Raw genomic sequence first — 25,586 nt, forward strand, 5'->3', positions numbered from 1 at the left:
TGTGTTGCAAAGATGTTTTCCCTGACTGTGGCTTATTTATTTATTTTCTAATGATGTCCTCTGATTAGAAGATGTTTGAAATTTTGATAAAGTCAAATTTCTAAATCTTTTGATTTCTATTGTTTCAATATTTTCTTCTATAAGCTTTGTAAGTTTAACTTTAACCTGAAATCTCCAACTGTCTCAAATTGACATTTTTAAGTGGTATGAGGTGTGTGTGTGTGTGTGTGTGTGAGTGTGTGTGAAATCAAAGCCATCCCCACCTACACAAATATCTAATTGTGACAGCATTACTTACTGAAAAGACAATTCTTTACCCTCTGAATTGCTTTGGTGCCCTTGAAAGCAATTATGCGTGGGTCCATTTCTGGATATTTACTGGCCTATTCCCCACCCTTCTACAGAACCACAGTGGCTTCACTACTGGGTTTTAGACATCGGAATAGTCAGTATTTCAAACTTGTTCTTCATTATTAAGACGACTTTGGCTATTCTAGGTCCTCTGAATTTCATATATTTTAGAACCACCTTATCATTTTGTATCAAAAAGAAAGAAAGAAACAAAAATCCCCAAAACAAACAAACAAAAAAACCCAAACCAAACCAGACCAAAACAAAAAAACCTGTAGGGGTTTTGATTGGAATTATACTGAACTTACAGATAATTTCAGGGAATCAATGTCTTTCTCAATATTGAGTCTTCCAATGCAAAAACATGGGGTATGTATCGCCATTTAGTTTGGCCTTCGTTATTTTCTATAAGCAATGTTTTAGTAACAGTTGTCAGTATAGAGATCTTGCACATTTTTGTTATAATTATCCTTAAGAATCCTCACACATCACTGGTGGAAATTTAAAATGGTAGAATCACCTTGAAAAAGCAGTTGGGCAGTTTCTGAAAAAGTCAAACATAAAATTACCACTTGAGTCAGCAATTCCACTCCTAGGTCTCTACTCAAGGGAAATGAAAACACAAGCTCAACAGACTTGCACATAAATGTTCATAGTAGCATCATTCATAAGAGCTAAGAAGTGAAAACAACAGTATCAGTCACCTAGTAAAAGCATAAACAAAATGCCATTTATCCATAAATGGAATACCATTTGGTAATAAAACAGGAATAAAATACCGATAAATGCTATGATGGGGATGGACCTCAAAAACAATGCTAAGTGAAAAATACCGATGTAGAAGATCATATATTTTGATCACATCTAAATGAAATGCTCAGAAAATGGGAAATCTGTAAAAACAAAAATGAGATTAATGGTGGGCTGGGGTTGGGGCTAGGAAAGGGATTAATTATAACAGAGATGAGGGAATTTATTACAGTGATGAAAAACAAAAAAAAAGTTCCCAAATAGGACTATGGTGACAGTCACATAACTCTGTAAATTTACTAAAAGTAATACATTTTTAACTTATATGGTGAATTTTACAGCATGTAAAATACACGTCAATAAGACTGTTTAACAATGATCCCTAAGTATTTTATGTTTTTTGACACTATTGCACATGGTCTCTCTGGGGGGGTGTCTTCCACTTGCTAACTGCTAGTCCGTGGAAATACAGGATTTGTATACTGACTGCATTACAACTGACAAACTGATTAGTTTGAGTAGTTTTTTAGTGGGTCCTTTAGGATTTTCAACTACCTGATCATGTTATCAGTGAATAAAGACAGTTTACTTTCAATCTGTATGCCTATTGTTCTTTTTCACTTGCCTTCCTGCACAGATCAGGCTTCTCAGTACAATGCTGAATGCAAGTGGAGTGTGGGCAAACCTGCTTTGTCCCCCGTCTCAGCAGGAAAGCATGGAATGTTTCAGTGCAGAATGATGTTAGCTCGAGGGTGTGTGTGTGTGTGTGTGTGTGTGTGTGTGTGTGTGTGTGTGTGTTCTTGCAGACGTCTTCTATCAATCTGGGGAAAACTGTCCCATTACTTCGTTTGCTCAGACATCTATTTATTATTAATCATCAATATACGTTAAATTTTGTCAAACATTTTTCCTGCATTTATGGAAATGATCACATGATTCTTCTCCATTAGTTAATGTGGTGAATTACACTGATTTACTTTCATGTATTATATAAATCTTGCATTGCTGAGAGAAATTCTATTCAGTCATGATAAAGTAACTGATTTTTGATTTGCTAATATATTTTGGTAAAGGCATTTGCAATTATGATCATGAGGGATAATCTCCCCATCTCAAGATCCTTAATCACATCTGCAAAGTCCCTTCTGCCATGTAGGGGAACATAACCATAGGTCCTGGGGACGAGGATGTGGGTATTTCTGAGAGCCATTATCCTGCAAACCAAAGCTGTCACAGGCCAAGGTAACAGTCTCCTGTATCTTCATAGTTTTAAGTCTGCAAGCTCCTTCAATCATACTGAGACTAATAGACAGGAAGAATTATTACAACATATTCTTGGACAGTTAAAACACTTTGTTCCAAATTATTCAAAAATATCTTATTCCAAAGGGAAATTTGAAGTTTCCTATTAAAAAAGTTAAAATTACAGACGGGAATGGAAGCTGACAGACTTTAAAGATAACAGAAGACATGAGACAGACCTCATCAGAGGTCTTTTGCACAGACTGCTGCTCCCACAGATGGCCCCTCGGGCAAACTCTGTTACCTCCTTCAAGTCTTTGATCATCTCCTCCATGAAGGTGAGCATGACTGCCATACGTAAACATGAGTAGCACTAGAATTTAAGCTCTACAAGGGCACCATCTTTACCTTTTTTGTTCATGGATACTTAACAAGCACCTGGGATAGTTCTAGGAACACAGTAGGTACTCAATAGTTGTTTGTTGAACAAATGAATGGAAGCCATTACAGAAATTCCAATACTGTATTTCTTTGGGAAACATTTACTTAGCAACATCTGCTAGGCACTGTGAAAAGTGCTTTATATATAACACCTCATTATAGAATGCTTATTAGTCAAGAAGGATAGTTCTCAATGTTGGCTGCCCAACGAAATTATCTGTAGAGTTTAAAAACTTTAAGATAGCTGTGCTACACCAAAATCCAGATTAAAAATAATAAACAGAAGATTGGTTTGGGCACCTGCTTTGTGTCATTTTTTAAGGCTGTATCAGTGGTATCTTTACACAGAGTGCGGACGACATGCATTTTCACAGGAGACTTCCAATGCTATCAGACTTTCTACTGTGTTTCCAGGAAAGAAACTTATAAAACAGATACAGACTTCTTAAATGTTATCCATTTAACTGAAAACCACAGATAGATCACTTCTCTGACCACGAGACATGGGACAGAAAGACGAAAACAAAGGGTCCCTGCTACTGAGAGGCTCTCTGTATAAAAAGGAGACAGAGTCTCAGTAGCCTAGTAGGTACTACTAGAGAATGGAGGCAATGAGAGTATTTTGAAAACACAGAAGACCAGCTCAGTGCCTGATAGCACATGGAAGAAAGGGAACGTTCCGTGAAGAGCGGGTCGGGGAAGCTTGCTGAATGACAAAACCACTGATTCAGGGAACTGCCGCTCCACTGCAAACAATTTGTCAAGGAAGAAAATGTAAAGAAAAACAAATCATCCTGGTTGTGCCATCTTGGAAAAGTCTAAAAAAGAAACATGCATGTAATTTTTACAGAAATATATAATCACAATGTCTTTAAAAGGTATGTGTGAAGAAATAATGGAAGGAGCCATGAAGGAATTAAATATACTCTCATACCATGCTTTGACATCTACTTCATGAGTAATCGAGCGAATTACCCACAATTCAATATAAGGTTAGACCATCTGTGGGTGACCCGACGTGAGGCTACAGACAAAAATCAAAATCAAGAGTGACCTGGCTGCCATAATGGCTCCTACTGGACGGGAAGGTCCTCTCCCGATCCTTTAGTCCATCCTGTTTAAAAATTAATTGCTAGCACTAACAATATTGTTCTATTGGTAAGATCACAAACTGCCAAGGCTGAACATCACGCCCTTCTTCAGAAATCTCCTTTTCAATTTGCCATACATGCTTTTCATCTCTCAGTAATCACATTTTCCTTGATCATAAACTTCAGACAATCCAAGGGGTAATCACTCTCCTGAAGAAGCACGAGCAGACTCTACTGGAGTTGTGTAACATATGGTATGTAACCATACTGTCTTCCCAAATTCAAAAATTCTGTATCTAAGACTCTTAGCCCCAAGGATTTTAGATAATTACAGTAATGATGGCTAATGACAGTATTTACAATGTGCTAGAACTGTTCCAAGAGCTTTCTGTATATTAACTCATTTAACTGCAACAATCCTATGAGGTACTTACTGTTACCATCACCCGCGGCTTCCACATGCAGAACCTGAAGGACAGGTTCAGTAACGGGACGTCGGCTGCGCTGCGGGCCAGCGCCGAGCCGTGATTCAGATCCAGGAGACTGGCCCTCCATCCTCACTGACCAAGTCCTGACTCGGCCTTCATTAAGGCGCTGCTTTAGCTCTGTTACTTCGGCCAAGGTGACACAGATAGGTTTCTTTCCCATAAAATGTCGTATCTCTTTCTCTGAACTTTGCCAAAATGGTTTATTCTTTCTAAAGAGTTTTTTTTTTTTTTTTAAGATTTTATTTATTTAAGAGAGAGAGAATGAGAGACACAGAGAGAGCGCATGAGACGGGGGAGGGTCAGAGGGAGAGGCAGACTCACTGCGGAGCAGGGAGCCCGATGCGGGACTCGATCCCGGGACTCCAGGATCATGACCCAAGCCGAAGGCAGTCGCTTAAACAACTGAGCCACCCAAGCGCCCCCCGCTTTTTTTTTAAAGATTTTATTTATTTATTTGACAGAGAGAGACAGAGTGAGAGAGGGAACACAAGCAGGGGGAGTGGGAGAGGGAGAAGCAGACTCCCCGCAGAGCAGGGAGCCCGATGTGGGGCTCCATCCCAGGACCCTGGGACCATGACCTGAGCCGAAGGCAGATGCTTAACGACTGAGCCACCCAGGCACCCCACCATGTGCCCCTTTTAAAGAGTTTTTAAACATACTTACACTGTCAGACACTCACTGTATAGTAAGTTCAGGCACGTACTGTGCAAATATTGAGTCAAAGATTGCAAGCACTTCTGAGGTTCCTGATGAACACTTGTAAATTACTTTCCAAAAGGAACATATCCCCTCATGATGACAAAGAGAGGCGGAAAATACAATCTGTACCAGGTCTGAATTATTTCAGCCTCTAAAGTCATGAGTCCAGTAAATGAGGTTTGACTAGATTCTAAGAAATTCAAGCACCCTGATTTTCTCCTCTATTATAAGTCATTCTTCACAAGTAACTTCAAGCTTTGACCTCAAGTCTGTGCTTCCAAACATGTTATGATTCTAAACAATCTAAATTAAATGAAGCCTTCCATACCTATTTCACAAATGGGGAATCAAAATGGTACGTATAATTTTATTCAGATTGTTTATTTGCTGGGATTTTACTGACTGGAGTCTTCCTCAGAAAAAGACTGTAACCAGTTTCTAGATGCAGTGACTACACTCCTAACACCCACAGGTGCACAGAGCGGCAGGAGAGCAGAGTGCTCAGACCATCTGGCCTCACACGCCGGCTCCAGCACTTACTTCCCATGTCCCACAAAGTCTGTGACTCAATTTCCTCATCTATAAAATGGGATAATAACAGCACCCTCTTGCCATAAGGCTGTGAAGTGCACAGTGTGTGGTGCTCAGTGTGTGTGACGTTAGTGAGTTGACTGAGCTTTTGCTCTTTACATCGCAGCTGCCGTTCCATCTAACGACAATCCTGTAAGTCAGATACTGTCATCATTTCACAGGTGAAAACAGACTGGAACAAGTTAAATAACGTGGCCAAAATCACGCAGCTAAGGAAGTGATGGAGCTGGGGGGTTCAAATCCAGGTGTGTCTGGTTTTATAGCCCACAGTCTTTTAAACTAAATCACATCATAATTTAAATCTATACAGGATTTGTCAGGAAAATTCTTCTAAAAATCAACAAAAATACATTTTAAGGATGTGTGAAACATGACGAAAGGAAACATGGGGAGAGTCACAGTAGATCGCTTTATCTAATGGACCTTAAAATTTTATAGTGAAGGTTTAAAACTGGGGTTTGATAAGCAACCCCCCAACTCTTTGGAAACCCTGTCGCACCCTCTACACTTCAGCAGCGACCCTCCTTCCCCGTGTGCTCTGCAGCATCTGCCGCTGCTCTGAATGGCTGAGCATAAGCACCGCTTTAGTCTTCTCAACACTATTAAGCAGATGGCAGCGCTAAATCCAAATGATGTAGTACATCTCCCTGGTGGACTTTGTTTTCACATACTGCCATTATTCTGCAATTCCTCAGTGATAAATCTCGTGTATTCTCAAGAACATGAAAGAGTGAACTGACAGTGGCAACTGATTGATTACCACTAGCCTGTGTCTGCCCCAGTCCTATGTTCCCGTGTACTCGTCAAGATCACACATGGAGATTCCACATGGTCAGTACAGGAGGTGGGTACTCTCCACATGCACAGGGACAGGTTTTTTTCACTTGCTGCCTCCGAGGTGAGCAGAAGAACAGGGGCTTGAGCTTTAAGAGAGCTGGGTATGAGGCCTGACTTGTCAGCTACGTGACTTTGGTCAGGCTCACATTCTCTGAGCATCAGCTTCCTTATTCATAAAAGTGAGGCCTGTAACGATCTTACAAAAGTTCTTGGGGATAAAACAAAATGGCAGGCATAAGAGCATCTGATATTAGTAATGAACACTTCCTAAGTACTCAATTGATACTTGATTTCTTCAAAGTGTGCTAACAATGAATCTGGAAATTTTTCCTTTATTTTTTACTAATTTAATTCTAAGGAATTCCCTGCTGAAGCTATAAAACTTCTTGGCTTGCTTTCAATATGGTCAGGCTATCGAGTTAGTAACTCCAAGGGAGGCCCCATCATGGCTCTGGTTCACTGACCGCCCCTCCTTTCTCAGCAGTGGCCATTACCCAGTAAACAAACGCAGAGTGTGGTGCTGGCCACACTATAGTCCCTCCGGGATGGCTAGCAGGACTTCTGTCACCCATGTGCCCACTCATCCTACCAGTGACTTAACATTACTCTCTGTATTGACTTTATTTTCACCTCAATGTATCATAATTAAATTATAGCAATATTCATAAAATCAGGTGCTTGACATGCTAAGTATATTTTCCCAATAACTTTAAAATCTATCATTAGAACTGTAAAAAAAGGTCTGCCTGTGTGCCATCTGAAATCATGTTGTGAAACATCAGTGGTATGTGTACCATCCTTGGAAAAACACTCCTATGATAAAAAGAAAATGGACTGAAATCAACATTCATCAAGTGGGTAACATGGACCATTTATTTAATCTTTCTCTGGGTCTCAGTGTTCTCAAGAATAAAATGGGGATGATCATTTCCACCTGTAAAGTTCGTACCAGAGACAGACAGACATCACACGCACACACACACACACATCCATCGGAGGCGTGTCATCAATACTCCGCAGTGGGTGGTCAGCACGTGATGATGATCACCAGTGCAAGTCTCACTCCTGCCAACACTTCAGCTCGCCTTCCCTTCCCTTTTCCCTTCTAGGTGCTGGCTTCACCTTTTCACGATAGCCCTCCTTCCTTTCTTTCTTACTACAGAGTCATTGGCTGGGAATTAAGGACTTTATGGGTTTACTGTATAATCTGGGTTGGTATCTCTGCTTTTCGCCAACATCTACGTAATACAGGCTGGATGTATTTGTTTGTCAACAGCTTACACTGCTTAGTTTGCACCAAGAGGCATGGTCAGTAGTTATGCAGCAGGCAGACAACAACTCAGAGGAGCAGGCTAGGTGAAAGGAGACTTGACAGAAATTTTACAAGGCAGGTTAACAAACTCTTAATCCACGCCAAACCATTACTGCTTTTACAAGTCCGAGACAGGCAACCGTGACACCACACACACGGCGACTATCTCCTGAAAAACAGTTTTACTGATTTTAAATGGTTACAACTTAAGTTAAACAACAGGTCATCATTTCCAAAGTGAAAATTCCAAATCCTTTTCTGACCTCCACAGTAGGCTCTTGAGAAGGTGCTGTTGGATATATAATCCTAAAGCTGCCAACAGAAGCAACAGCAACTACGCAGCAGGCACATGGCAACGTTAGTTTTTGTCTCATTGCTTTCCTTGGAATTGGTATTTTAAAACAAACCAAGAGTACTCATAGCTTCTGGCAGCTTCCATCACCCTGCCTATCTGGATAAAGGGGCTTAGGTGTTGTTTTACGAAAACAAGTCAATATGATTTTACATTTAAACAAAATTTTTCTTAGCTGGGTAATGGTTCTTGGCATCAGACAAAAATCTAGGCTCCAGTACTTCCCAGCTGTGTATTCTTGGGAAAGTTGCTAAACATTGCTATCCTCAACTTCTGTGCGTGGGACACTCACCATGTAGGGTCATTGCAAAACTCAGAGATACTGCATATAAAGAACATAAATGCTGAGTGCTAGACTCAACAGATCCTCCAAAACTGGCAGCTATTATTCCTAATTCCTTTTTGCAGAAATTTTGAGTGCTTTCGCAGATTTTGGAGGATGGGATGAAACATGTAGTTGAAAGTACGGTCAAACCACAAAGCTCTTGGGAAACTGGAATGTCGTATTAAACTCATCCAGAAACTCACTATTCTTACCACACAGCCACCCACTTATGCTCAGGGGTATTAACACTTTTTTTTTTTTTTTAATTTTATTATGTTATGTTAGTCACCATACATCATTAGTTTTTGATGTGGTGATCCACGATCCATTGTTTTCGTATAACACCCAGTGCTCCATGCAGTACGTGCCCTCCTTAATACCCATCACAGGTATTAACACTTTTTTGATACCCTTTTTGTTCTACTTTCTTTATGATCACAATAGGAATCAAATATTCCTTTGAGAATTTACAATTACTAGGCACACAAACTGATACTGCGATATTTTTAATAAAAATTATGTAAAAGGTTGTAAACGTGATGACTTGTTTTACAAATATATAGCAAGATGATTATTACATTAAAGCTCATAACACATTTTCTCCTCACTAGTTACCTTCTTGTATGTAAGAGCACCTGCAATCTACTCTCCCAGCAAACTTCCCAAATTCATTACAGTGTTATTAAATACTATGGACATCATGTTATACAACTGCAACTATTTTAGGATTATAAATAAAACATCCAATAAAGAATGAATTCTGTTTAATTTAGAATGAAATGGATATATTTACAAGTGGTTTCTGAGAGTTGAAATTAGGACTTTTGTGAAGTCTCAAGTCATGTCAGGGGAGGGGCAGGTGTCTGAGGGCTGAGGCCATTTATCATCTGCTCTTTTTATTCATCACTACTATTCAGGAGGGGTGTCTAAAGAAATCAATCAATAACTATTTTTGAGCCAATCTATATTAGAACAATTCCAATATTATAAAGAACAGTTCATATTTCTCTTCACAGTAATTGTGTGGACAGCTTGTTACTCATTAAATGTGTGAAGTTAGAGAAACAATACTTTGTTTTACACTACAATATTAGCACTATCAAGGTCATTACAAAAATCAATGGGGAAATGTAGCTGAACTATACTGAATTTTCTATCACTCGGCAGGGATTCTCATTTGTACTCTAATTTCAATACAAGGTATTTAAAAATCGGGAGGAAAAAGTTCCTAATTTGTAAAACCTCCTGAGAGAAACTGCTGTTTCTACAACAAAACAGTACCATAAAATGATTACAGCTTATGAAGTTTAAACGTCATTACCAAAAGGGACCCTTTTGCACAGCAGGTAACAATACCCAGGGGCCAGCCATATGAGCCTGCGGTCTTGCTCTGTTTTGTTTTCAAGTGGGTTACAGCTGCTCCGTTTGCTAATCCCAGTTTATGCAAAATACTGATGCTGACCGTCCGGGGGGAGTAGCCCTCCACAAGGTCCCCTCTCTCTTCTCATTTTCCCTGTAAATCATTTATTCACACAACCCTCCCGGATTTTCTCTTAGCTTCCCTACGTGAAATGAGATGCAGAGTAATTGAGAACTGGGGAAGGAGGGCGGGAACTAGGATTTGCTCAGCACAACGTGCTGACTGCCTTACACGCATTACCTCATTAATTGCCTTACACGCTGCCTTAACTGCCTTACACGCATTACCTCATTAACTCTCTCACAGAAGAGACCCCGTGGATGACACGCCTTCTCCCCCCCTCAACAATTCCCTCAGACTGTGGGATTTCCTGTCTCATGCAACTTTCAGGCTGACCGTCTACAGAAGAAACAGAGTTATACACATTACAAGCTGAGGCTTAGAGAGGTCAACTAACTTGCCCAAAGCCAAATAACCAGCAAATACTAAAGTGGGGTCTAAATTCAGGTCGGCCAGACTCTTAACCACTATGGCCCAGATCTCCAACAAAAGTTTTTTACAACACATCTGTTTCAGAAAGAAAACCATTTTTGATCTTGTAACTTTAATTGTTTTGGGGTAACATGTGCACTGGAGTATTAATAAGTTAGATTTACACATAACACGAAACATCAAAATAGAAATTTTAAAAGGATGGACACTAATTTTCTTTCTGCACCTGGTGAGTTGACTTGCTCCCCCCTCCCCGAGGGTGTGGGCCCCAATCTGCAGTTGTTGTGCCAGAGAGAGAGTGAACCAGAGTCTTTAACTCTTTGTTATCCAAGAGAAATTTGTAATTTGAATTTCTCTACTAGTCACATTAAAAAAAAAAGAAGAAAAAAAGAAATGGGTGAAATTAATTTTAATAATATATTTATTTTGTATTCTTTTTTTTTAGATTTATTTATTTATTTGACAGAGAGAGAGACACAGCGAGAGAGGCAACACAAGCAGGGGGAGTGGGAGAGGGAGAAGCAGGCTTCCTGCTGAGCAGGGACCCTGACGACGCAGGGCTCGATCCCAGGACCCTGGGATCATGACCTGAGCGGAAGGCAGATGCTTAATGACTGAGCCACCCAGGTGCCCCTATTTTGTGTTCTTTATTTCATGCTACGTTTAGGACTCTGGTGTGTGTCCTATACTTCCAGTGCATCCCAATCTGCACTAGCCACACTTCAAGGTTCCACAGCCACATGAGCTAGTGGCTACCGTGGTGGACAGTGCAGGTGACTCACCATGATGCGTCAAAGAACATTTTCAGAATAGCTCTGTCATCTCAAAGCAGACCAGGTAAAGAATTCTGCAGTTATACTGAACCTTACAACTATGGCACAGAATGGGCTTTTAAATTCTGATTGAGAGAATTATTGAAGTACGAAATTATTTTTACAGTACGTGAAGTGTCAAAATCAAGGAACTGTAGACTACAGATCATTGAGTGTTACATGGTATTATCTATTAGTGAATATTAAGGCTGTATGCTCCTTGAGAGCAGGGGCAGTGAATGCTTTTTGCTGAAAGGATCTAATGGAAAATGGAAAAATAAGACTCAATTTCATTAGTCCTGGCCCACAACATTAATACACAGCATAAATGAAATTTTAGGTTTGATTAAGGTAGCCCAACTCTGATAGGGCAACACTTTGAGTTCAGATGGAGGCCTAATTCCCATGGGATTCTAAAGCATCACAGAGTATTAGATTCTTGAATACTGTATATGGGCAATACTAATAGGAATTCATTCCAGCTGCTGAAATCAAAGCCATGATGAGAGAACGGACAGGCAATGGGACAACGGACAAGGAAGAAGCCGCGGGGCCAAGCTGGGTCTGGATCAGCACTCAGCCTGTTGAGTGTGGACGGGCCACTTCACCTCTCTGAACCTGTATGTAAAGGGACGGCATGTTTAGACTTGAATTCTGTAGTATTTTAGGGTGTGCTGAGAGGGGAGAGAGGACAGAGAGGACCAGGCACAGGGTAAATGTACAGCAGCTGAAGACGGTGGCGGTGGTGATTTCCTTGTTAATACTCACTATCTGATCCTGGGGAGGATTTGCAAGTTTGCTGTTCTAATTCTGAGACACAGAGTGCTGTGCTTAAACCAGGGTTATGATATGTGCATCTTACGGGCTGGATTGTGTCCCCTGCTTGAAGCGTATGTTGAAGCCCCCACCCCCAGTACCTCCGAATGGCACTGTAGTTGGAGACAGGGCCCTCAAAGAGGTCCTGATCCAATGTGACTGGTACTATCAGAAGAGGAGAAATGTGGACACACATGGACACATCAGGGATGCGCATGCACAGGGGGAAGACCATGAGGGGCCACAACGAGGAGGTGGTCGTCTGTGAGCCAAGGGGAGAAGCCTCAGAAAACACCAAATCCCCCAACACCTGGACCTTGGACTTCTAGCTTCTCTTAACTGTGAGGAAATAAAGTTTTGTGGCTTAAGCCACCTGGACTGTGGTTACTTGTTACAGTGACTCCAGCAAACTCATACAGTGCATAAAACCATCTCTACCCTACCCCACAGTACAGCTGCTTCCCTTGGATTTACAGTCGAGCAGCCCCTCTGTCATGCCTGAGGTGCTGTGGGGAGGAGGCGTGAGAGCACGGACCCTGGGGCAAAGCCTGCTCCTCCCCTTGTGAGCTGCGTGATCCCAGGCAAGTTCCCTCATTCCTGAAAATCAGAGTTCCCTTCTTCTGTAAAAGGACTGATGTTTATGTCACAGGTCATGAGGATTAAATGAATACTCAGAATACCTAACAAAGAGTGGCTTCTACATTTGTCAATGCGCAATTCTCACACAATTCTCTGTCCTCCTTCAGGTGTGATGAGTTGCAACACCGAAAAGACCACTTCAAGGAAGCAGACTGGCTGTCAGGCAAGATGTCTCTTTAAGTGAGTCTTCCCTGACACTTAAAGGCCTTATAATGTACCGGCCTCCTAACTGGTCTCTGCCTCTAGGCTCACCACCTGTCAGTCAAGCCCCTCCACTGCCTTGGAATGACACTCTGAATCCAAGTCGAAACGCACCATCCCTGGCGTGTAACTCTTCAGGGCTCCCTACTGCATGCTGCCAGCAGCACCAAGCCTCAGCACCCCACAGGGAGTGTGCGGCCTCCCACCTCATCTCCCGCCCATGCAGCTCACCTCCCAGCTCTACAGATCAAGTGCAGCTCCACACACCACTTACCACTCCAAGCCACCTGGGAATTCTGACACATTACTCAATCCTTCATCCCTACAGTGGGAACAGTTCCACACACTTGATACAGTTGCCGGGACCCTTACACGAACCGTATGTAAATCTTGGCTAGCACCCACCAGTGCTAGTCCCCTAGGCTGTGCCAACACTCTGAAGGACAGGAGTGCAGTGCACCAGGCTCCCACTCAAAAAGACCAGAGTCCAAGTTTGAAGGTTCTTAACCGTTACAAGTTATATGAGAAAAAAATCTGACATGAGCCAAAAAGAAGAAAGAACTTTATATCCGTGTCAACCTCAGTACCAGAGCTCAGGAGTAACAGCAGCTACTTGTTCAAAGTTGCCTGGCACTCTATGAGTTCATCAAAACAACCACCCAGTCCTTATTTCTGTATGCTTCATAAAGCCAAAATTTTGTTTTGTATATATGGTCTATCTTTGTCCTCCACTTAGAATTTTAAACAGAAAGCAAGAGGTTTCGAGGCATTTAAGAAAACATTCTGAACAGGAATAAACACTGATTTCATATATCAATGAACATCAAGGTATATTATCACAAGAGGTAACTACAAAGCTCTGCTTTGCCTCTGATAGCACTTACTTATTTCCGGGGAAATACCTCTTTATTCACAAATAGGAATTTGAAGTTGTTAGAAAAAAAGGATCACTGCTGCTAAGAAACAGAAACGTTATCTGAATGCCAAACAAAACTTCTGGGGGCTTTTCACCTCAGGCACTGACAATGTAGGATATTTACACATTGCTGATGTGATTCTAAGCCTTCAGACTTGCATAGCCACAAACTTTGTAGACACTGTGCCTCCTCAGAATATACTGAACACTAAGTTAAATTTTTAGAGTAAAAAAAAAATTTCAATTTTTATTTTTCAAGCCTCATTGCTTTCACACTACGATAAGTATGGGAGGAGTAATACATGCTAGTTGGTAGGACAGAGCATGCGTCTCCCAACAGAAATAAAGCAAGCCAAGCCATAGTACCCTCACTGTCTGATCATACCCGCTTCCCAGAGTATATATATGTGGACAGGTAAAAGTGTCTGTTAACGGGGTCTAATCAGAGATCGACTCTTACCTTTGGGCAGGGGTGCTATAGCTGTTATCATAGGAATCATAACTCTGTTCATCATAAGCAGTGCCATATCCATCATCATAGTCCTAAAATAAAAGAGGAGAAGTACAAAAAAGGTCAGAAAAGTTTCTGGAAAAAAAGAACCACTCTGCTTTCAGTGACTCTTTATTAATTCAGCTAACATTTAACTATATATCTAGGTATCGTGTAAAGAAAAATATAAGAGTGACATCAGTGAAAATGATGAGTAAGAACCTCCAAATATTTTCTCTACAAAAGCAAAAAGAAACTGGAAAAAATTGTCAGAATCAACATTTTCAAAAGTCTGAAAATTAACAAAAGATTTGCAGAGATCTAAGGAGCATTTATTTTTAAAAACTTGGCTGAATCTTGGTACAAGCAGTGAGCTCTGTGATGTTTTAATAAGTCCTTTTCCAATATACCACTCCCAGCTCTGCAGGAGCCTTGAAAACCAACAGCTGTAACCACAGTGGATACCAGCAGTCTGGGGGCCACTGGAGGAAGCAGAAAAGGGTGGAGTTCTTTCAAAACCTCATTCCCAGAGGATTTTATTTGACCTGACTTGGAGCTCATCCAGTGCAAAATGCCTTTTCCCTGGGGGTATTCAAAGAAAATAATTAGAGGCAATTATATAAGATTTTAGTTGCTTGAGGTGATGGAGCAAATAACAGTCTAACCAAAAGCCAGCAAGAGAAGTGGGAAGATGAGATATCCATTTGCCCTTTGAATAGCTCTGACACACTCCTGGGAATCTAGAAGGCTACACGCCTGCACAGTACCAATGTAGAAGCCAAGCCCAGGAAAGCCCTGGGAGGACCCTAAGCTCTCTCTTCAGGATGACCTGCAGGTTCAGCACAAGAAGGAAAGGCAAGGCCAAGGAAAGAGTCAGTTGTAAACCAACTGGCTGAGTCTTAATGACCTGTTCCAACATGCTAGGGGCTTAGTTTCCAAGCATTCAGTAAAATCTCTAATCATTAGCTGACCACTAAGGTAACAGGAGACACTTCAGTGACAACACATAATAAACTTTACAGTATTAGTTTGGAAAAGTCACTAAATAAAAAAGGAAAACAAAAAATACTGGAAGGAAGGAGCATTTAATTTCCACAGTTGACACATTAAGTTAAATCTCTAGGTTTATTTTTTAAAGATTTTATTTATTTATTTGAGAGAGAGCAAGCAAGAGAGAGAGAGAGAAGCAGACTCTCCGCTGAGCAGGGAGCCCGATGCAGGACTTGATCCCAGCACCCTGGGATCATGACCTGGGCCGAAGGCAGACACTTAACCCACTGAGCCATCCAGGCACCCCTAAATTTCTAGTTTTAAAAAGAAATTAGGTGATATGCAAAGAAACATGAAAGTATGGTTCATACATAAGAAAAAAGTAATCAACAGAAACTGACCCTGAGGAAGATGAGACACTAGACTTACTAGACAAAGACTTTATATAAGTTATTTGAAATATATTCAAGAAACTAAAGGATACTCTATGTCTAAATAACTGAAGTATGAGAACAATGCCTCACCAAATAGAGAGTATTAATATAGCTATAGAAAATAATAAGGAATCCAAAGAAATTTTTGAGTTGTAAAGTATAATAAGTGAAATGAAAAATTCACCAGAGAGGTTCAACAGCAGATATAACTAGGCAGAAGAGAGAATAAGTGAACCTGAAGGTGGATAATTGAGATTATCCAGTTTGAGGAAGAAGATACAAAAAGATAAGGAAAAATGAACAGGGTCTCAGAGACCTGTGGGACAGTATCAAACATGAACATATGCATAATGTGATACCCAGAGGAGAGGAAAGGAAGGAGCAAAAATAGAAAATAATGGCTAAAAACTTCCCGAATTTGATGAAAAACTTTAATCTACCATCCAAGAAGCTCAAAAAATTCAAAGTAGGGTAAGCTCAAAGAGACCCACACCTATGTACATCATCATCAAAATGTTGAAAGACAAAGACAAAGAGAGGATCTTAAAGCAGCAAGAGAGAAGCCGCTCATCATGTGAAAGAGATTCTCAATAAGAGCAAGAGCTGATTTCTCAAGAAAGACCATGGAGGCCAGAAGACGATGGGATTCCACATTCCAAGAATTAAAAGAAAAAGACTGTCACCTAAGAATTCTATAACCAGCAAAGCTATCTTTCAAAAATGGAAATATTAGAGGCACCTGGGTGGCTCAGTCATTAAGCGTCTGCCTTCGGCTCAGGTCATGATCCCAGTGTCCTGGGATCGAGCCCCTCACTGGGCTCCTTGCTTGGTGAGGGGCCTGCTTCTCCCTCTCTCACTCCCACTGCTTGTGTTCCCTCTCTCACTGTGTCTCTCTCTGTCAAATAAATAAATAAAATCTTCAAAAATGGAAATACTAATGTATTCTTGGGTAAACAAAAACAGAGAATTCATCAATAGCAGATATGTTCTACACGAAATGGTAAAAGGAGTCCTTAAGGTAAAGTGAAAGGTCATTAAAAAGTAACTTGAATCCACATGAAAAAATAAGTAACACTAATACAGGTAGCTACTTAGGGAAAGACAAAACTATAAACGTGTTTTTGTTGTAATTCCTTTTTTCTCGTTTGATTTAAAAAAACAATTGCATGAAGAACTAACTGCAATTCTGTGTTGATGGGCACACAATGTATAAAGCTGCAACTTATATGACAGAAACAACACAAAAGTGGGCAAGTAAGGACAGAGCTACAGAAGGAGCAAAGTTTTTGTGTACTGTTAAAATTAAGCTGGTGTAATTTTGAAAAAGACTGACATAAGTTAAAAAGTAAACTGCAATCTCCAGGGCAGACTAATTAAACAAACAAACAAACAAACAAAAAACAAGAAAAGAGAGGTGCCTGGGTGGCTCAGTTGTTTGAGCATCCAACTCACATGTATGTGCACTCTCTAAAAGTAAATCAATAAAACCTTTTAAAAAAAAATAACAAGAAAAAAATGACAATGCAGTTAAAGTGGTGCAATTAAAAAAAATCTAACAACAAAAGGAGATAGTAAGGTACAAAAAAGACTTAAGACAGAGGGAAAACATAGCAAAATGGCAGATATAAATCCTATCTTATCAGTAATTACACTAAATGTAAATGGACTAAATAAAATGGAATAAAAAAAAACTGGCATCATGTTTAAAAGAGATCCAACCATATGCTGTCTACAAGAGATACACTTTAGATTCAAAGATAAAAATACATTGAAAAAAAAAAAAAGGACGGAAGAAGATACACCATGGACATACATATCAGAAGAGAACCACCACAGCTGCACTAATATCAGACAAAACAGACTTTAAGACAAGAATTGTTACCAGAGTAAAATCACATTTATTTATAATGATAAAAGAGTAAGTCTATCAAGATGATAATTATAAAATTATATACACCTATATAACAACAGAGCTCAAAAGAAATGAAGCAAAAACTGACAAAATTACAGGGAGAAAGAGATAATCCAACAATAATAGCTGGGAACTTAAACATCACACTTTAAATAATAAAAAGAACACCTACAAAAAAAATCAAAAAAGAAATAGAAGATTTGAACAATACAAAATAATATACCTAACACACATCTATAGAACACTCTACCCAGGAAGGGTGAAATACACATTCTTCTCAATTACACATGGAACATTCTCCAGGATAGACCATACATTCTCCCAATGCAAAATTCACTACAAAGCTAAGTAGTCAAAACAGTGAGGTACTGGTAGAGATGCAGATCAACAGAACGGAACTGAGGGGACAGAAATAAACCCTCCCAGCTATGGTCAATTCATTTTCAACAGGGTGCCAAGACAATTCAGTGGTGAATAGAATAGTCTTTTCAGTATATGGTGTGGGAACAACTGAATACTCACATCCAAAAGAATAAAGTTGTACTGTTACCTCACACCGTATACAAAAACTAATACAAAATGCATCACACATCTAAGTATACAAGATTAAATTATACAACTCCTGGAAGACATCATAGGTGTAAATCTTTTTAATTTTGGAATAGTAATTAGTTTCTTAGATATGTCAACAAAAGCACAAACAGCCAATAAAAATATAGACAAAATAGACTTCATCAAAATTAAAAACATATGCATCAAATGACATTAGCAAGACAGTGAAAAGACTATCCACAGGATGGAAGAAAATATTTCCAAATCACATATCTGATAATGGTCTAATATTCAGTATAAAAAGAGCTCTCACAACTCAACAATAAACAACAACAACAAGAGCAAAAGCCATCCTCCTAGTGCTACCGGAGACAAGCTTCAAACTGAGGACATTCTGCAGATGTAATAACAAGCACACTACAGTTATTTTAAAAGCACTGTGGAATTCAAAAACGTTCAGAGAAATGACCATCTCATAAAATCAAATCAGATATACTACAATGACATTTATGTCCATGAAAGTATGAATCCTACCCTGAAACTGATTACCAAGTTTCTGGTGTTAGTCAATCATAAAGTGACTTTGGATTACTTGCTATTTACTTAATATTTAAATGGGCCTGAAAAAAAAATCTATCTTGGAACATTGGTCTTACCAATGTTAATCAGTTTAGTGATTACCACCAGATCTCTTGAAGTAGAGAAATATGGTCAAGGGGTAAGAAAAAGGATCTGGAGTTAGGTGAGCTTCCATAATTTACTATCAATGATTTTAGTCAGGCTCATTCCCATATCAGAGTCTGTTTCTTTGCCTGTAAATTGTGATCCCTTAAGTATTCTGAAGGGATGGGAAATTATATATACACACATGTGTACATATTCCAGCAAAATGTGTGACATGTATTAAGAACTTTATGAAGGACAGCTTATATAATTAATTGTTATATTAAAGCATTACCTATAAAGACCTCTCTCCTGGATTTCTAAAATAATACAACGAACAGATAAAGAACATCAGAAGCCTCTACATGCAAGGGTATGAGCCAAATAACTGGTTTTAAAGTGATTACCTTAGTTTATTCTTTCTTAAAAAGCATCTATTAAATATTAGACCTCAATCTATTTCGCTTAGGTAAACACAAATATTTAAGTAGGAAGTTACATTGTGATGATTTGCATTTTGTGAAACAAATATCAAAACTAAGAGACAGTATGGTCTCTGTAGGAATAAGGCTTATACATTTTGTATGTGATCCCCTAATTTTTTTAAATGTTTTTTTCACAAAGGAGGAACTTAGTATTTGTTGAAGAGCTACATGTCCAGTACTTTGGGCACAAGACAGAATAAAATATAAAATGAATTCTCAACAAATAGGGGCAGAGGAAAAATAAAAGTGAAGACTACAGTTAGCACACAATATATAAACCACAATGTTCCTCACAGTCACTAAAGGCAGATTACTAATTTGGTGATCTTCCAATGACCAATGTAAGAAGGAGAAAGCTATCAGACAAGATACAAGCAAAACACAACAACAAAATTGATGGGATTTTATAATGCAGTAAGTCATATAATGCAGGTATTACTGTAATTCTGGTGAATTAATAAATTAAAAGAAGCTGGTATTCTTAATGGAAAGAGTAATATTAAGTTAAATTAAAAAGAACAAAACCCTTCCACTTGACGCCTACCCTGTTCCTGGCACTCGGTTAGAAACAATGAATGGAAGTGGAAGCGGAGCGTCATCGTCTGCTCTGGTGTGGAACAGGAGGACGGACAGACCACTGAAGGGATCATGATGACACAGTATGTCAAGTGCTGTGGCAAAGGTGAGCACTGCAGTGGCACAAAATTGCCCAAAGGGGAATGGGAACGGAGAGGAAGACTCCCCAAGTGCCAATGCTAGCACTTAGTTTCAAATGCTGAGAAAAGCTAAAGCAGCTGTTGAAATTCATTAAAAATAAAAACCAGGCAGAATGAACAGCAGGTGCAAAAACAGTAGAGGTATAGATATCTGAGAACCCTTCTCATCCAGGAAAGCAAGTGGGCACACTGTGGCAGAGGAGAGAGCAATGAAATGGAGAAACCCATAAACCAGATCATGACGGCCACATTAAGGAGCATGGATTTGGATTCTGAGTGACATGATCCACCTCGTGGTTTAGAACTCTCTCCCAGGGAACAGGGTGTGTGCACAGAAGAGCAAGGGTGAATCCAGAGGGCTGTACTTGTAAGTAGTTCATGGCACTGCACAGTGTGGCAATGTGGAGCTCATGGTTCTTCAGGAATATGTTAGTAGCCTGGAAACAGTATGGCTTCACCAAGTCAAGAATTCTACTTCTATGCTTATTTAAGGGATCAAGATTGTAAATGAGTGGAACTTTCTTAAATAACTAAATGTTAAGTGCTATACTATTTGAACTCTACAGTTATGTCATTCATTCCTTGTTCGACTAGTCGGTCAGATTATTACAATGCTAGAAATTTACTTGAATTTTCAAATTGTTTAGGTCATTGAATTAATGACTTCCATGTTTTTACACTGAAGACTTTGATTAAAATTGCAATTCTCACATAATTTCACAGCTGGATTTGGCCTTGGGGGCACTGCTCCTCCCATGACAAAAATTGTCTGTTCAGTGGACGACACTTGAAAAATACGGGGAAGTGTGAAGAACAATGGGATGGGAGAGGAGGGAAAGCGGAGTCTAGGTGCAAACACGGGAGTAGAGGGCATTCTGGATGATCACCTGCCACCTTCCTGCAAGGCAGGAAAGGAGGTCACTGGCAGACAACATTTGGGGGTTTAATCAGAAAGGGCTCAAGGGTCGGTCACCATGGGGAAGGGCAGGGGGCGGAGTGGGTAAGAGCCCCTCAGCACTAAGCTTCTTTGCTGAGGACTAATCTGGGCATCAGCAGCTCTGTCTCTCTCTCTCTCTCTCTCTTTTTTTTTTTTTTTTGAATGCTCTTAATGTTCCCAACTACTGTTTGCTTGTTTTCTTATTTAATTTGATATTAAGAAATTCCTCTTTGAATTTTTCTGAGGCCAGAGCAGGAATTTTAACAAATAGTGAATGCATTATTGTTACAAGTTAACATATAATTGAGTAGAGATCATAAATCTAGTAGAGAGGGGATGTCACAGACGTAGTTCAATCACACGCTAAGCTGAGAATCTACTCTAAGAACCTGGGGTGGGGGATACGTATGTCCCTGTTGGCAGTGCTCAGACATGTTGAACGATTTTCTTTACACTTGAAATCTTTGGGTAATTTCTCACATTTCTTTATTTTCTCTGAGAGAACATTCTCAGAGAATGTGACATGGCCCAGTCAACATGTCAGCCTCATTTTTTGCCACGTGTCCTGAGCCTCAAGGGTAATAATTACTTCCAGTCCACCTGCTGCTCCCGACAAGCCTCTGCTCCCACCCCTCTGCCAGGGGAAGTTCTCACTGTGTGGCTCAAAGGACCCTCCTCTCCTGCTGTATCTTCTCAGCCCCAAGAAACCAGAGTCTATCACACCCGTGTGATGCCAGCAATGGATCAGATACACATCTGCATTACTGTGCGGAAATGAGTGGGCCTTGGCCTCCCCCACCGTTGCGAACATGGATCGTGTCTTGTTTATTCTTTCACACAGAGTAGGAACAGAGCCTGGAGCCTAGGAAGAGCTGCTCGATACATCAGTCCTCATTCCATTGCTGGACTGAGTGACTGCAGAGGAAAAAGCATGCGATCCACCCGCCCCTCCCCCCCAACCTGGTTCTGCCTCCTGCCCTGAGCGTGGGCCTTATGAACTTGTTTATTCTAAGAACCTACTGAATTTCTCTGGAAGAAGCTTAAGAGAGCTCCCTGACATTATTAAAATGCAGTGCAAAGATGTTTTATCTCCTTTGCTGTACTTTTAAAATAAGGTCCTGTACCTGTGAGTGGGGTAGTACAGGAGATACACATCCCTAATAAAATGCTAAGAATCCACTGGTCTCCAAAAGCTCTGAAGGCACCCTCATCTGGGCAAAGTCAGTGCGTCTAGCTTTCCCCTCCCACCACCATCCCACCTGGCAGGAAGTCTTGAGTTACTTCCTTGCGATCTCTACATTCCCATGGTGACTATGGTACCATCATCCAGAAATTCTCAGCTGGACTCGTACAGTATTCTAACTCATCTCCCTGGAAGAGCTCCCTTATCTAAACCTTCCTCCAGAATTAGCCACTAAAATGTGAGTCTGAGCTTATTGCTTCCCTGCTTACAAATCTCCACTCCCCATCCTTCCTGTTCCTACAAAATAAAGCACACATTGCCAAGCCTCTTGTGGGCTTGCCTCAGCATCCTACCCAGAGATAGTGCAGGGCACGCTGCAGCACCTTGCTGAGACCCTCTAGAAGCTTCGCAGTTTCATGCTGTAAATTCTCTGTACCTGCTGCTCCCTCTGCTACCACTTTTTGGGTTTTCCACCAGAAGACCTCAGGCTGAAATTTCACACCCTCCTTTGTGCCTCCACAATAACTCATAACTTGCTTATACAAGGGACCTGGAATTATCCCTCTGTCTCCCTTCTTTCCCCTGGGTCTGCAAGGTCCTCAAGGGTAAGGCCCAAGCCTTACTTGTTCTCTTCTATCCTCAACATCTGGCATGTTGGAGGCTCACAGTGACCTTGTTGAATAAATGAATGACAAGAACTAAGTACAGACCAAGCAGCAGGAAATATAGCAATAACTTCTTTAACATGAGTGCAAATTAAGGAGATATTATAGGATCAAATGCAATATTTATAATAAAATACAATAAATGTTGGTAATGAGACCTCACCTGAATTCTTCTGTCAAACATTACTGTCCTCAGCAAAAATTCCCTTTTAAAACTCTGTATGCTATTTCTGAAAGTCAGAACATTATAAAAAACAGCAAACAAACATGGTCAAGAAATAAATGTATATTAATATAAAGTCCTGCCTCATTAACAAAGAGTTACTAATTCAACAGGCTACACCTCTGAGTTTTTGACAGTGAAGACGTCTATGTGGAATTTAACTGAGACGGTGACCTGGATACTTGCTAGACACCAGGGCTACATGAAGAGAAACATGTTCTCACACAGATAGAGATTCTGCGTTTGCCATTCCCGACCTAGAAAACTCCAACCGACAAATGGCCAAATACCAAAGAAATTTTGCTTTGAAAAGAAGAGATTTTCCGGGATAGAGGAAACAGCATGACCTATTTTTAATTCTATTTCTGTCACAAGTAAAATCAAGCATAACATTTAAGCTGGGAAAACCCATTTTAAACAGAGGAATTTACAAAAGACAGTGATTTTAAGAAAGAATGTTTCAGTTTTAAGTCCTTTTAAAAGGAAACAATTACCCTATATAACACCTCACTTTAATTAGGGTGATATCTGGTCATTTTGAAATGCAAAAAGTTTTCATTTATAATACAGCACTAAAATGTATTAAAATCTATACTCTTGGGGTGTCTGGGTGGCTCAGTCAGTTAAATGTCTGCCTCTGGTTCTGGTCATGATCCTGGGGATCGAGCTCCCTGCTCAGTGGGGAGTCTGCTTCTCCCTCTCCCTCTGCACCCCCCCAACTCGTGCTCACGCATTCTCTCTCAATAAAATCTTAAAGACATCTATAGTCTTATAATGATTATCTTGAGTTTATAAAGCAAACATTAAGCTAAAAACAGTCTTTTCAGAAATGCATTTTCCCTGGGTTCTGAGTAATAATATGCTTGTCAAGTATCACCAATGACCATGAATATATCACATAACCAAGTTGTTTTATAATTAAGGACAAAAACCACAATATTAGTAATAATTCTAAATAAGAATCTTTTCCATAATCATTCAAATATCATTAATTCAACAATCAAATCACATCCCTAGGTATTGTTTATGGCTGTGAGGAATATATTATGCATCTTCTAGACTCATACAAATTCTTCCTATCAGTCTTTGGAGTCTGAGCCTGTGTTCAAATTCTAGCTCTACCTCTTACTAGCTGTGCAGCTTTGGGAAAATCACCTAACCTCCTCAAACTGCAATTTTATAATTTGCCAAATGGGAATCGTAATCCATGTTATGGTTATTTCCAATGGTTGTAGATGGATTAACCAAAAAGTATATATGAAAGCTACCTGACACAGTACCTGCCCAATAAAGGTAGATTTATTTAAGAATCTATCTCTTAGCACTCTCAAACTCTTAAGCCAGAGAAACAGCGGAGCTATCCATGTATTTGTCTTTTACAGACTATGATAAATTCTTAAAACTTGGGTCTAAAACTGCAATGTCTGCACGTCCATTCAGCAAATGTTAGTATGAACTGCCATGGTTTTGGAGGAAGAAGTGGCTGCCCACAGCTTGTGAAAACAGAGCTATGCCAGTTATTCACAGAATGACTTCTCTCCTCTCAGTTCGTACCTAACAGACACAATTAGATTTATTTGGATTTGACAAGGTGCTCAAAAATACAATAAAGGAAAATTAGATAACAGAGAGGTTAACCGAGCAATTGCACAAACAAGGGAAGGGAAAGCTGTATACAGAAAATTAAAGAAAACCAAATTAAACCAGAAAATCCCATGAGGATGGAGGAAAGCAGAATTACTAAATTGTATTAAGGCCACATTAGCACATCAGGCGAAAGATTTTTTTTATCAATTTTTCCACGTTCCAAGGGAGGTGGGCATTTGTTGATTGTCTACTACTCTACTTGCCAGGCATTGCTCTAAGCACTGGGGGTACGATACTGAACAAACAAAACCAACTGCGTCCTTGTCCCCGTGGGGCTTACAGTCTGGTGGTGGTGGGGGGGCAGACAGACAAAACCAAGCATCCCAAAGATAGTATGTGGACGCAGTAAGAGGTGGGGGAGGCAGCCAGAGGAACCTTAACAAGGACTCTATGTACAAATGTGAAGGGACTGAGGCGCTGCTTATGCAGATTTAAGGGGGCGGGAGGGATTTCAGGCAGAATGAACAGCAAGCACAAAGGTCCTGAGGTACAGACAGCCAGGTGGAGTGAGCCAGAGGGAGGACAGGAGCCAGGTCCTCCGGGGTCTATGGGGCTTGATGTGAAGGAGGTGACCACCAGAAGCTTCTGTGCCTCATGAGGGTTTCTGTGTTGTCCGGGATTTGTCTTTCTGCTTCACTTGACTTGGCTTCCTCGACACTGTTTCTTCCTTCATCTGCACCTAATCTGCTGAAAACCATTTACTTAGTTCTTTTTTGTATTTTACAGTTCTAGAATATCTGCTTTCTGTATTTCTATATTTTCCAGTTCTCTGCTTAAACCATCATTCTCATCTTTTAATTCCTTGATGATAAAGAACATATAGTTATTTTAAATGGTGGCTTCAACTTGTATTTACATATAAAATTACAGAAAAAAATTGAAAGTCTACACTACATATTTCTCCAGAGAGAATT

General features: G+C 40.1%; 1 protein-coding gene across 1 annotated transcript in view; it reads right to left on the reverse strand.

Annotated features, from left to right (window-relative positions):
• Positions 1-25,586, reverse strand: part of KHDRBS3 (KH RNA binding domain containing, signal transduction associated 3) — a 172,107-nt gene that overhangs the window by 20,308 nt on the left and 126,213 nt on the right. Inside the window, exon 7 of the mRNA XM_028105648.2 lies at positions 14,236-14,318. Within this exon, the coding sequence (XP_027961449.1) occupies positions 14,236-14,318 (83 nt within the window). The remainder of the gene's footprint in view (positions 1-14,235; positions 14,319-25,586) is intronic.

Source organism: Eumetopias jubatus, unplaced genomic scaffold (assembly GCF_037043125.1).
Source record: "Eumetopias jubatus isolate StellerSeaLion01/CBP00866 unplaced genomic scaffold, mEumJub1_p1.0 scaffold_4, whole genome shotgun sequence".
Lineage (NCBI taxonomy): Eukaryota > Metazoa > Chordata > Mammalia > Carnivora > Otariidae > Eumetopias > Eumetopias jubatus.